Genomic DNA, 14,345 nt, shown 5'->3' with positions numbered 1-14,345 from the left:
TATGGATAAGGTAGTGGACAGAATAATACTTATTCCATTAGGCCCCAATCCATCACCAGCACGATTACACTAGACAGTTCACACACCTTCCTGACAGCATGCTTTTTTACGTCTCGTGGTGTGGTTGCTTGGTAACAGTGAATTTTTGCCAGGGCTCAACTTATGGCGCTCTCTTTGACTGTAGTGGATACACAGCAGTTCTCAATTGAGTTCAATCTCTGAGTACAACACATTCAGTCGATCAGCAATTACACACCATTAGACAGAACTAAACCTGTAATATCATTTCAACGGTCCTGGTCTTAGAGTTAGCGTGGCACGTTACGGCACAGTTAATTCCAGATGCATGTTTTATAATATTGGAGCTTTTTAACTAGATAGCAAGACACTGATGGCAGCTTAAAGTGTCGGGGAGAGGAGTAAAACCAACCAACAGAATCATTTTGGCAGTAGAACTATCATTGAAAGCAGCTAATGGGATGGCAGATGGGTTGGTCAGAAATCTAGAATTAGGCTGAACATGATTTGCACCGAGTGTAGTAAAAACACAGAATATAATGATGTTTCTATGGTCTGCTCACATTATAATCACTATGTGTTCCCATTAAGACACAAAAAGCCTATTCATTAAACCATGTGTGCTTTGCTTGAGTCTAAAAAATGATCAATACATTGCTGAAAAGATTAGACCAACGGATACAATGACATCCGTCTGATATTATGAGCTATAGTTGCTAGCTGATCTGTGGCCCACGATATTACAAAAATATAAGCAAGAGTATCAGGGTGGTTTTTGCCATGAGATGAATGGAGCTGTTTTTCAATTATTAAAGAAAAAGAAGGTTTTGTGGGCACTTTGTACAATAGTTTGACCCATGCTGCTACAGTACACCAAACATTTTTTCTAAAACATGAGTTTTCAGTCTTGCAGTGCAGAAGATAACAAAATCTGTTGTAATGACAAGAAAAACAGGTATAATCAAAGCCCTAAAAATACACAGTGTTTATAGCTTCGGGTATTTCTTACGCCATTTTATATAATAAACCAAATTCGTTCTTCTATAATGTTTTCACACATCTACTACACAGTTTTTTTACCATTACACTTTCAGCCTCTTAAAAATGCATACCGAAGTTAACACAAAACCTTTTTACGGCTATGTCAAAAACCGTGCATATCTGTCCAACAAAACAACCGTACATTGCAATTTGGTCCATGAACTAAATGAATGAAGACGTGCTCTCATTAGTGGATATACACCATGCATATTTCACTAGTCTGTACACACTCCCACTCTATTAAATGGACAAGTGAAGTGAAAAAAAGCTCAGTATTACTTGAAAGGGCCATGAGTGCCACACAGTTACCCAGAGTAACACTTAATATTTTTATTAATTTTTATTAAATAAACATTTTAATAATTAAAATGTGTCTGAGAGAGTAATAAATTAAAATGCAGTGATCTTTTATTTGAAAGTAATGTGTAAGCATAATCAAAAGAGTTGTCTTCGTTTATATCTTTATTGCTTTTGAAATGATTCTTTCTAGATCAATACAACTTTGTTGAAAATCAAATGATGCCGAACAAAGCTAACACGACTAAACTAAATGTATGAAGCAATGCAGTAATGGAGCTTGTTGTATTCACAAGATTTAATTCCACTTTGAAACAGAAATAATCCACATCAGCATTAAGAATCATTATTTTTAGCCTATGGCTGTCAGATACATTGACCTACCTAAATAACAGCAAGACACAAACCCAATGTAATTTAGATGTGCCGTGATTGAAACGTTTCCCTGCAATGATATACTTGTTCTGGCAGCTGCTTCATTTTGCAGAACAAACCTGACCAATTAAAAGAGATTAATCTGATGACTTAACCTTCACATGTAGAAACGTGTGGTGCCTCCATGCAGAATGAATTGTCAAAGTATAGTCTAGTCTGCATTATCTGGTTCAAAGCATTCATTATCCTAGATAATTGCTTTCTCGTGGGACAATTTTGTTTCCTTGTGGGCTGAGCAGACCACAAAGGACAACTGTGTGAGAAAATAAAGCTTTGCGGCCTGTCGGTTCAGAAAGTTTGAAAAATGAAAAGTGGGTTATGAACTCGCTACCTGCTGTCGGTGCATCCAGAGAACTTGGGAAGGTCTAAGTCTATAAGTTAAATTTATGTTTTAAGAAATGTGCAAATTGTATCCTTGTATTGAGTGAATCTCTAATTCACTAATGAGAAAAAGACGAGAAATGCAGCACTGAGCCACACCCATTTCTTTAGTGCGTCAGTGTGTAATGTTGGTGCGCTCTTTCCATCAGAATGGTCATGTCTGTAAGAAACGTGGACGCACACCTGAAGTTGCTGGAACTGCAGTCTGACTTAACATCATCAGCACAGATCGCTCACGAGCATTCAGTCCCGTCCACAAAAACGTCCAACTGGACACAACAACGTAAAACAACACGTGCCATTAAAGAAAAGACACACAATAGAGAAGATCCCAAGAGGTGCGGACTTTGGTTTCTGTTAATGCGCATGATACTGCAGCAGTTGTACTACACCAGCACACTCCAACTCACCTTGAATAAGCGTGAGCGTCTGCCGTGCCATTTTACAACAAGGGGGCGGATGATTAACCAATACACGCCCCACAGCTGCGCGCCTCTGGCCAACCAGAGCGCGGCGGGGGCGGAACCAAAGGCTAAATTCCCACACTTGGTTTCACTTTGCACTTCGCAACATCGCCGTCTTCCATAAAGGCGCTGGTGCAGGTGCTCTGTCTCTTCGGGGAGGATGCCATAGGAAGGACGGGCAGGGGAAAGAATGAAGGAAAACGCTGAGATAGGACAGCACAGGATATGATAAGCAGGGTATCAGATTGGAAACGGTGCGGTGCGAGGAAATTGAATATGAAAGATTTATTGAAAGGGGCACTTTGAGCTATTATTCCTGGTTGGCAGTAGTACTATGATTTGGTATGTGGCCACTTTGATAGCAAGTGTTTTTAGCACCCGAGGAACGGCAGCTCAAGGTGAGTTGAAGTGCAGTATTTTTGCGTTGCGTTCATGCAAAGACACGTTAAGCGTTCCGTTGTTTGCATGAATAGATGCTATGACACCGAATGATAAATCAAAGCATTTCTTTATTTTGCATTAAATATGCACATTGCTCAAATATGCATATATGGTGGGTGGGGTTTAAAGTTCACAGCAGGCTATGCAACCTCGCATGATTTCTGCTAGTGTGTTTTTTTACATCATGTCATATTAGGGCACGAGCGAGACAATTGAAGGCGTGTGTTGGTTGGTCGCTGTTACAATGTGCACAATCGATTGATGGCTGCTTTGATGAAAAATTATGTTTCAATCGTGTTTTATGAAATCATTTCATCATAAAGATTGCATCCATCATTACGATGCGGTTTGAGACATCGATGCAGACATGACCTGGAATATCATAGGTTGTGTATTGTCCAGAAATGCAGTTAATGTCGAAAAGGGGCGTGCAATGCTGAATGGAGACATGCTGCGGTTGTCTGGGCTAACGTACTACAGTCTTTCGTGTCTGTTTACACATAGACACATCGCAGGCGTTTTCATTTATTTGCACGTTCGAGGTATTATAGTATTATAGCAATATAATGCTTACGCACAATGCATGCGTCTAGGCAAACTATATGCACGAGCTTGCTGTCCTGTTTCGTCGCCGTGCGCCGATATTATATGCATTCTCTTGCCGTGCATTTCTTGTATTTTGAGCATTAGATATGTGTTGACTAATATACTGGCTTAACCTTGCATTTCTATCTTTGTCCAGTGGGAGGGGCTATTTCCTCTTTTAATTGAAGGGGAGGCTGGCTGGTGTGAACTACAGTAATCATACATATCAGTAATTGTCTAATTAAACCTAGTCATTCGAATCGTGGATTTATGGGTAATCCTCTACCTGTCATTAAACGTGTGATTGGTATATAAAACAACATTTGCTATCTAAAGCAAACATTTCTTTCCAAGTGCCTACATTGGCCTACAGGATTTATTCTTTTCAAGACAATCATTTCTCTAATTTCTAGTCAAACAGTTCAACGTTCAGTTTGACGAAAATATACCACCAGGGATTTAAAAGCTTTTGTTGCAACATAAAAAAGAAAAAATGCAAAATCATTGTTGATCATTGAATACTTTGTGTGTTCGTGCAATTTCATAAGTTACTCTCTAAACTAATTTACAAAGCCTGCTTAGTGCTTACTGTTTCAGAAATCCAGCATCAGCCATTTTGAGGCTGTCGTTTGGAGCGTCAAGCATGCTGAAATGAGACAATGTTAGTGCACAAGTGGCATAAATTAGGACTTGATAAGAGAACCAATTACTGCTTTGAGTTTGACTTATTGACCAAATGGTGTCAGGGTTTCGCGGTCCTGTCATGCATCTGTTAGTAACAGTCAGCTTTATATTTGAGAAAAGCTAAATCATAAGTCAAATATTTGGTTTGTTGGAAAGAATGAAAAGAGGACTTCAGCCTTATAAGATGTTGGAGGAGATTATGAGATGGTCAAGGAAATTGATCCGATCTAACCAAAACCAGTTAAGTTCCTGAAAGTCCTGTGAGGAAACCATGTATGAGAAAAATTGTGTAAACATTTGGAATATATGAAAAAAATATGAAGGCTGTATTTACCACCAAGGTGTTGAATTTTATTGCCTCTCGTGTTCATAAAAAAACGCTTGTGAGTAGATGTACGTTCTAGGTGTCAGTAGAAAAAGGATTGGTAAGCTAACAATTGAATTACAATCATTGAATATTAAAGATAAAAAAATATAGATATTATAGATAAAAATCTTAAATCTTCATGACCCAAGGATGAAAAGAGTTGAGTGGACAGTGGTGTGATGGCGACCAAAGAGCCTTACAGTGAGCGTCATTCTCTGCATTAGTGTCACAGAGCATAGCAAGAAGCAGGGACAGTGATAGTCTCAGTCTTAATAAAGCTGTGAGGAGCAGCTCCTGGCACAGTCTGCAGATTGCCGGTAATGTACACCTCTGGCAAAACTCCCTCCCCCTACCTTGCCAAGCGGTATTTGTATGACCCGCAGCCCTCTGACCATTGCTTGTCCTGTTTCAGGGAGAGTGAAAACTAACACCTTACTGGGTTGCAGATTCACGCAACACAGCAAAACTTAAGTCTAGACTTGAGTCTAGAGTGATTTGTGGTGGCTTGGACTGCAGTGGCCCAATATTCTGTTTTTGATAAATGTTACAATAGTGAATATGGAAAAACCATCTGGTTTGTGTCAGGGTCCTGATCAAAAGACTGCAAAAGAGCAAGGAGAGACAGCCAATGAAGACTTTTACGTTAGGCTTCATCATCCTCTAATGTTTCTTCCGAGACATTACTCTCACATAATTGCATGGGAGAACATTATACAGTTTAACAAAAATACTTTACCAACCCAATGTTCACCAGCATCATTTGACAGCAAAAAGGCGAAACTTTGCTGTTACTGATGCCATTGTAGTGTCCAGTGGATTGGGTTTACTGAGATAATCCTTTGAAATATAATGTGCTGCCCCCCTATTAGGTGACCCGCTCTTTGTAAAATAAAACAGCCACTGATATGACTAGTGGTTTCATCTCATGACGTATGCAGTTACTATACAAGTTAATATTAATTTTGTGTGCTTTGAGAAAAAGTACCGAGTGCACCATTAGGCCAAGTATAATTGTAACCAGAATTGCCAGATCTTTTTTTCCAGTGGAATTGGCATTAACATGTTAGTTAAAAGTGTTTAATGCTTACTAAAATACAATGTTTTCTTAATAAGAAGGTGTCTGTAATGAATAAAAATGACTGTAAAGTTTCTAAAGTATGTTAGCCATAGTGTTATTGGGATAGTTTTGGGCTTCGGCCATTGGTCTGATTTTGTTATATCGATCTGGCAATCTTGCCAGTAACTAAGAAATGTTTTGTTGCTAGATTTTTATTGCAGTGTAGAAAAAGCCACAGTATATTCAAAGGCGTCCACTGTCCACCTGTCCTGGTCAATCAGTAAAGCATAGTGCTGCTGCCAGCCCTTGAAGGACTGGGGTGAGATGCAGCGGTGCGTTAGGCCGAGTTGGGCACATTGCCATGACGCTGCCTCCATCCTCTTCCAGTCTCACCTTACAGACTGTCTCCAGACCTCCATAAGCCGGCGCACTGCCGGTACGGCTCGTGCCGTTTCCATCACTGACATGAAATATTCAGCAGACTTTTCAGACGTAGTGGACTTCACATCACAATACAGCAGCAGAGCCCTATGCACTTGACTGCGTAATGCTGTAGTCTGTCCTTATTAAAATGCACTTGAGCTATATAGGGCTATACCGATGTGGGTGCATTGCTCTTCATTTATTATTTGAGCACACACAGCGGTAATTTGCATTCGGTTAATTTGTCACCACATATCTTTTGGCCTTGTTCCTGTGAAATATTACACTGCCGTTTTGTGCTTAAGAGATAGCAAGTCTCTCTATGTTCCTCCCCCAGGGATACTTTACTGTCCTCCACTTCCTCTCCCCCAGGCGTAGCTACTATACATCAGCTAACCGACACTGTATTGTAATGCAGGCTCGCCGGCTTCATTATTCATCATATTTTACTGTAGATGACGTCTTATTAAGAAGATACCTTACATTGTTCTGTTTGGCGGGTGTGTCGTCATGCCTTCTGATCTTATCGTAGCTCAGTGTAATTTGGAAGAAGATGCTGATGCTTTGCTTTAGTTTTTTCCTCAATATGGGATTTCCTGCTGAGAATGTGCATTTCTTTCTTAGCTGTCATCAGTTTTAACCGTAACTGTAATCAAATGCCATTTCAAGATTTCAAGCATCTGGTGCAGTGAACTTTACGATCTGAGACTTTGTGTTCCTATCTTTATTTGTGTTCTGCCTATATTTGATAGCTTTGATTTACTGAGATTACACTCAGTACTTCTTAAATTCAACAGAAAGGATGGCCTGGGCCTGGTGTGAGGGTTTAGAGAAATCTCACTTGCTTTAAAGGGAGAAAGAGCTTTAATTTAATTTTGTATGAATATTTGGTAGATATAAAATACAGCCGTGGAAAAAACACCATTACAAAAAATTCCTTTAATCACCATTTCTAGATGTATTGCGACCATTCTAGTCCAGAGTCTGTTAAATTTCAACAAAATCGAACGTCAGGAGTAACAAAGTAATCAAACAGTAATGTGAAAGAGAGACAGCATGACAAGTCGAATCGAGGTCAGAACATAAAAAAAATTATGTGAACTTTTCCTAAATACATGGACACATATTACTGTTGTTTTGCTTAAAAGTGAATATGAACTTAATTTCTTTGCAGTATTTGAGAGATGAAATAATATAGAGCATCTTTTCTGTTATATTGACCTGTTTCTCCGGTTTTCATTGTCTGCAAACCAATGCAAATAGAAACAATATTTGTATCTGAAACTTTGGAGGAATGTTGTTAGGAGTTCACGGAATGAAACTAAAAGGATCCTTTCACCTTAAAACTTGTCTATAAAAACTTAATTCAGAAACATTTTATAATGTTTTTTTTATTGGAGAAGGCCATTTGTGTTAGGGCCAGTAAAGTGTTTGAAGGGAAAGTACAAAATCTTCTGAACTACTTATTTCCAACAAAAAAATCTACTATCCTACTTCCTTTATTTGATTTTGTCTACCTAAGATCAAAAAAAGCAGTGTCAGTAGTGATCAAAGTATATTTAAACCAGTGCCTAGTTGGCGATCTTTAGCATACGGTGCCATCAAATCCATGTTGGGGCTCAGAACAGATCGGTAAGTTCAGAGACACCAGCCTCCAGATGGGCCATAGTGATGAGTATGCGATGCACGCCATCAGATGGACACCTACGGCCCCGTTACAGTGATGGCATCTTGTGTTTCCATTGAGTAAAGCAGCCATCTGTTGTCCCAGAGGTCTCTTATTTCATCTGTTAACTTTTCTTTATTGCTTTTTATGAGTCATGGAAAGGGCACTATTACTTTTATCATGCAGTACATAGAATATTTGCCTAGGTCTGACCTGAAGTCAACCCGAAATGCAGACCCCTGACCTTTTAACCTTCTCTTCCTTTCCCACAAGTTCTTATAGGAAGTGACCCACAAATGTGACAGATCTGATCCATTTAGTTTAAATTCCTATGTGAAATTGCACAACTTGCTCATTAAAACAAAGTGTACAAGCTGTCGGCAATGTCCATATCTCACTTTCACCGCTGCTTATAACCAGGGCCCGTATGTATAAAACTTTTCAAAAATGCTCTTAAGAGTTGTCTTAAACTTTGACTTACGTGTCAAAAAACAGTTAGAGCCTTTTATAAAGAACCTAAAAGCGACTTTCAGTAACGTTTAAGACTGATTCTTAAGTTCTGACTTAAGTCTTGTAAATTAAGGACTACAATAATTCAAACACAAAATGACCGCCCTTGACCTCTGAATCCTCTAATAAGGAGCCGGCAAGGGTCAGAGTAGAGCAGCATTGCACCATTTATTCATGACTGAATTAAGACATTAATTAATTTAGACATAACATTAATATATGTATCTTAATTAATTTATACTCGATATTTAGCTGCAATCCATAACTTATTTGGGTAAAATAAACCAACATTTTCTTTTTGGGCAGGTACATAGAAATCAGTGTTGAAATCGGTCTGCCTACCTTCCACTGATTTACAATGGTAAGCTTATAATAGTCAATGATATATTGAGCTGTACGTCTTTGTGTGAAATTTAACATTGGTTGACATCAACCCATATGAAGATAAATAAAGTAACCTGCGATTTCATTTTTCAAACAGAGATGTCGACAGAGATGCAAAAGTTACAAGTTGCAGTTTCAAAAATTGCGCTAAAATATTACAAAAATGTATCCATTTTGGCTTGGTTTCATACACTTCTTATTCAGTTTTAACAGTTAATTTAAAGAATTAACTTGCTGAATGACACCCTATTATAATATATAAAGAAAAGATCAAAGGTGGAAATCCTTATTTTTTTTAACACTTTTTATATTATTTTATTACTAAATGTATTCCCTGTCATTATATTATTCCAACAAATTGTTTCTTTGTTGTAAAGTCAGTGGTATCTGCCTTTGTACTGCCATCTTGTTACTCTTAATAGGTCAGGAGTCCTCTTCAGCTCTCTTAAATAATTTAGGAGCTGAAACCTTATCTTAACACGTATGAACCTTTATGAATAACTCTTATTCTTAAGTGTAAAAATAAGAATAAAATTCCGTCATTCTTAGAATTTTGACACACTTGAGAGTAAAATTTGACTCTGAGTGGCTTTATACTGTACATACGGGCTCTGGTCACTAATTTGTACATCTGTCTGTGTGGTGCTTCTGCTGGGCAGCTCTGACTTACGGCTCTTGAAGTGACCTTCATCATGCAGGCTTACATTCAATTATATGTTTGTCTATAGCCTTTCCAGCTGAGTGAGTCAGTGTGTCCTTGAAAACCCACCTCTGCTGTGTTCTCTGTTTGATTGCCTATATTCATGATGTGTCCCAATATGGTTTACAATTAATTCTGCTTCTAGTTTTATGTAGTGTTAGTTTACACAATCAGTGAGCATGAAAAAATGCTTAGGAAAGCCATTTATGATAGATAAAAAACAAGTGACTGCCAACATGCTGGATGCACACGAGTTATGTCATTGCATCTGCAAAATTGGTTTTAAAGTTCAGGATTGTCTGTGTTTTGCTTGTCACAATGGGAGGGGCCTCGCTGCTGAGCGCTCCCCTCTGAGTTGACTTATTCATGATTTGTGGTTTTATTCATGGTTTGAAGTTTCTTTCATTTTTATATTTGTTTATGTGGGCTTTGCTTTGAGTGAATAGTATGAGAAGTTTTCTGTTGATGGGAAGGAGGTAGAAATTACCAATTCATAATAGCCTAAATGGTTTTTTTAAAATCTGAATAATCCCCAACCAGGTAGTATGAGGGGGAAGGTAAATCCAGAGCCATCCAAGAGTCATCAACATTTCAGTCTGGATTGTAGTTTTTTGGGCGGCAAAGATGCACAAAGTGTTTCTCTTCATTCATCTTTGTTAAAGAAAATTCTGTCTTCATTTATTCAACATCGATTTGTTCCAAATCTGTATACATTTCTTCGTTCTGATGAACACAGTGAACGATATTTGAAAGGACGCTTGATAGCAAACAGTTCTTGGCCACCATCTACTACCATCATAGGAAAAATTACAATGGTTGTCAAAAGTGCCTCAGAACTGATGATTTCCTACATTCTTCAAAATATCTTCTTTTGTGTTCAACAGAACGAAAAATCTATAAAGCAATTTTTCCTACTATGGCAGTCAATGGTGGCCAAAATCTGTTCGGTTAAAAGCATTCTTCCAAATATCTTTCTCTGTGTTCATCAGAACAAAGAAATTAAACAGATTTGAAACAATTCGAGGGTATGTAAATAATGACAGAATCTATGGATTTAGGACTGTTCCTTTAATAGCAAACACAGTAGTAGTAATACTTACAGGAATGGACTACAAGATACTTGTTTAGTTTTATGAAGTCAAGCAAATTGCTATTTTGATATAAAGCATATGCTCCTTTAGAAACAATTTTACTCCCTCTTTGCTATCAAGATAAGTTTATCCTAGTAAATATTTGATGTTATTAGACTGTCTTCCCTACAAATGTTGCATTTTTCAACAATGAATAATTTACTAGCCATGTTCCCTATTTCCCTCATTTGAATAAGAACCCGGGAGCTGCATCCTTGATTTACTGGTAAGACTTTTATAAGCTCATAATTGACTGGGAGAACATCTTGTGTAGTTCCATTTTTGTCATTGCATTTCATTAGAAATAGCCGCATAAATAATGATTTTAGATGATAACTCAATGCAGTCTGTGCTCAGCAACCATAGTGAATTTCAGCTCAAACCTCAGAATATGAATAGACGCACACTGTCTGTATTAGTGTCTCCCATAGATAGCCTACACCCTCAGGTTAATAAACTGTGCCAGGTCAGTGTTACAGTTCCATTAAGAAAATGAAAGCAGCAATGGAACTGACCAGACCGTGTGCTGTTCAACTATAGTTTGGATGGAAGTTCTCCTTATCAGAACTGCGGCCTGTTTAAAACAAGCAAACATACAAATGTTACGTTGTAACATTTTCAAGAGCTCATTCGCTGATTTATAAAACTGAAAAATATCCAAACCATACGAGTCACCATGGGCCTGTTTAATGCAGTGTAGATGTGTGGAGTGAGTGATGTGTGTGTTTATGCGTGGTGAAAGGGTCATGTGTCTTTGTTGTGCTTTTGGGAGGGGAAGCAGGCGCGATTGGATTAAAGGGGGAGCAGTCACATGAGTTGAGCTGTTACTGGCACCCAACGCTCAGAAATATTTTATTTCACATGTTTTTTTTTTTTTTAGTTCCTTCTTTAAAAAAATGATATGAGATACCTTCGGTGACTTGAAATTAAGCTGATATAAAAACTGGTGCAATGTGCAGTCAGGGAGTGCATTAAATATTTGGCCCTATTCAATTGAATTTCAATTCTTAAAGGAACAGTTCACCCAGAAATTCTGTCATCACTTAATCATTCTCAAGTTGTTCCAAATCTTTATACATTTCTTTGTTCTGATGACATTCTTCCAAAATCCTACATTCTTCCAAATATCTTTCTCTGTGTTCATCAAAACAAAGACAGATTTACAAATGATGATAGAATTTATATTTTTGAGTGAACTGTTGCTTTAAGTAAATTACATGTTGTCTTTTTGAATAATAAATATAGTAACTATAATAATATCATAATCAATGCAGTCCTTTTCCTTAGATCCAACTGGGAGATGTGGCTTGTACTGTAGATCTTATAGATCTAAGCTTTGAATCCACTTTCACTAGATCTCTCTCCGTCAGGAACAAATTAAACCTGGAAAATCAACTCCGTTGTGAGTCAATCCTTTAACTCAACCACCAGGGAGATATAGAGCTGAAGGGAAGAACAGCAGGCAGGAGACGAAGTGATGTTAAATAAACAGAAAAATGATTTATTGAATAATCTCAGTTGTGCGTTAATGCTCACTGTTTCTGTTCAGACGAAGTTTGACAGAGCTTGACTATGTGTTTTTACCCATTCAAGATTACAGTATCAAATCATTGTCTCGTGACATTATTATGAACCTTTATATGGAGACCGATGGATACTCATATCAGCATAAGTCACAATACAACTCCCAACAAGGTTAAACAACAGTAAAGTAAGGAACAAATAATACGAATAGAAGTGAATAGTAAATAAATGAATGAATACATATGATAGATAAATATGGTAATACATGAGAAGAAAGGGAAATAGAATAATAAAATGAAAAAAAAAAAAAAACAAGTGTATGTTTCTATCCAGATCTATCACCTATTACCCACTTAAAATACATTGTGATTTGTGATTATTGGTTATTATTAAAAGCTGCAATCGATGCAATGCATTTTTATTCTTGCTACGGTTTAATTTCAACATAATTTGCTGTTACTAAAGCTGGTTATTAGATACAAGTTAAGACCACAGTTAGCAGACCAAGTGAAGTGTTAATCACAAAGTGCAATACTTTTTTTATAAGCATTCAGCAGCTCAGAAGTGTTATAAGATGACATTTAGTCTATCCTCACAAGGCTAAACGTAAGGCTGACCCACATTTATTCCTTCTGAAATTCTTGCTGTAAACCTGCTTGGGGCTGGTCATGTGCGAAGTGTAGTGTGTTTATGAGTCTACATGCACCCTGTTGGTCTCTCATTAAAGTTAAGCTGCTCTCTTTGTGCCGCTTTGCACCCTTGTGCACTCATAGTAGAGAGGGTTCCGTGACTGGAGGCTCCAGCTACACTTCAGGAAAAATACTAATTTAATTAAATCTCCCCTGTTTAGTCCAAAAGCTATGCTAGCTAAATCAAATAGAGTGGATTAACTCTTCTATTGGATAAAGCTGATTAAACTGGTGAACAGAATCACTGTTTGGTTGGGTGTCGAAAGTGGTTCTCAAACAAATCTGAATTATTGAATAAATATTATAATATTTTAAATATTGGAACAAAGTTATTTGCATGTTTGGTTATGGCATGTCTGCATTCTTCAGATTTGTTTTCTAGCAACCCTGGCTGTGTGCTTATAGAGAAGTTCTCTTCATAATGTATATAATGTCCAAGTAAATGTTTAATTGAATGGGACACATAAACAGTATTTTCTTAATCGGCAAATTGATTAAATTCATTTAGATTGAGGACAGTGGGTACATGTAAAAGGGACAGTTCACCCCAAAATGAAAATTCTGTCATAATTTTCTCACCCTCATTTCAAATCTGTATGACTCTTTTCTGCAGAACACAAAAGAAGATATTTTAAAAAAAGTTGGTACGGTGAACTTTCACTCAGCAAATAACATAAATAAACTACTACATACGCATAAAGTCATTTATTAAGAGTTGTTGCTGTGGAAACAAGAGGGAGAAAGAAAAAAAGAGAGGTTTTATAGTCTACTTGGTTTTAATTCTGTACTGTTACTGAATCACTTAGTTTTCCATACATTGTGTCCGCGCTGAAGAAGGCAGCGTCAGCAAGTCCTTTGATCCCGGAGGTGATTTTCCCCTTCATTGAGGCGTTGAAGTCATGCTAACTCTAATAGAGAGGAGACTGCTCAATGGGCGTTGTGGAGCTCGCTGGAGAAAATCCATTCCCCCCAATATATTTTCTGCTGAGGCAGGTACAATGACCTTTAGCGTTCCGATAGGTCACCCGTAGCCATGTGACGTGCCTATGCATTGATCGCTAAAACTCTGGCCCATACTGTAAAGCCTGTCCATGTGTGAATTAGCTGAGATCAATGAGCTGTGCCTATAAGCCTCTTGTCATCTTATTAATAGTATAAAGGTCTTTTCACCTGCTTGGCCTTAATTTGAAACAATAATCACCGGAGAACTTTCACATGTACTGGAGCCAGGAAATCATTCAGGTTCTCATATACAGTGTTTGTTAAATAGGACAATGAACTGGTCGACACTAATTTTTTGAACTAAAAAAGCGTGTGTTTGTGCAAATGTGAAAAACTAATCAGATTACATTACATTGAATTCACCATGTTGTTTCTACAGTAGCCGTAAACGGACAAACTGCTCTATAGAGCGTGTTTCGTAAATACGTTGTCTCCATCGGGAAGGATTTAAAAATGTGACGAGACCTCTGTTCTGAATTCATGAAAGTGCTACTTATTGTGAACAATTTTTTGTAAACTAATTCCTTTTGTCGTTTTTTGGGGGTTC

The 14,345-nt window shown here is 37.7% G+C and overlaps 1 protein-coding gene across 6 annotated transcripts in view; it reads left to right on the top strand.

Annotated features, from left to right (window-relative positions):
• The first annotated feature begins 2,725 nt into the window (after positions 1-2,725).
• Positions 2,726-14,345, top strand: part of igsf9ba (immunoglobulin superfamily, member 9Ba) — a 52,169-nt gene continuing 40,549 nt past the window's right edge. For 3 of the 6 annotated variants that reach the window (XM_056756223.1, XM_056756224.1, XM_056756226.1), the window contains exon 1: positions 2,726-3,034. In XM_056756223.1, coding sequence (XP_056612201.1) covers positions 2,971-3,034 — 64 coding nt within the window. In that variant the 5' untranslated portion in view covers positions 2,726-2,970. The remainder of the gene's footprint in view (positions 3,035-14,345) is intronic. The other 3 variants (XM_056756228.1, XM_056756225.1, XM_056756222.1) reach the window with 1 other exon arrangement.

The sequence above is a fragment of the Triplophysa dalaica genome, chromosome 9 (genome assembly GCF_015846415.1).
Source record: "Triplophysa dalaica isolate WHDGS20190420 chromosome 9, ASM1584641v1, whole genome shotgun sequence".
In the NCBI taxonomy this organism is placed as follows: Eukaryota; Metazoa; Chordata; class Actinopteri; order Cypriniformes; family Nemacheilidae; genus Triplophysa; species Triplophysa dalaica.
The sequence above is the reverse complement of the archived record's forward strand: the minus strand, read 5'-3'. Positions and strand labels throughout refer to the sequence as shown.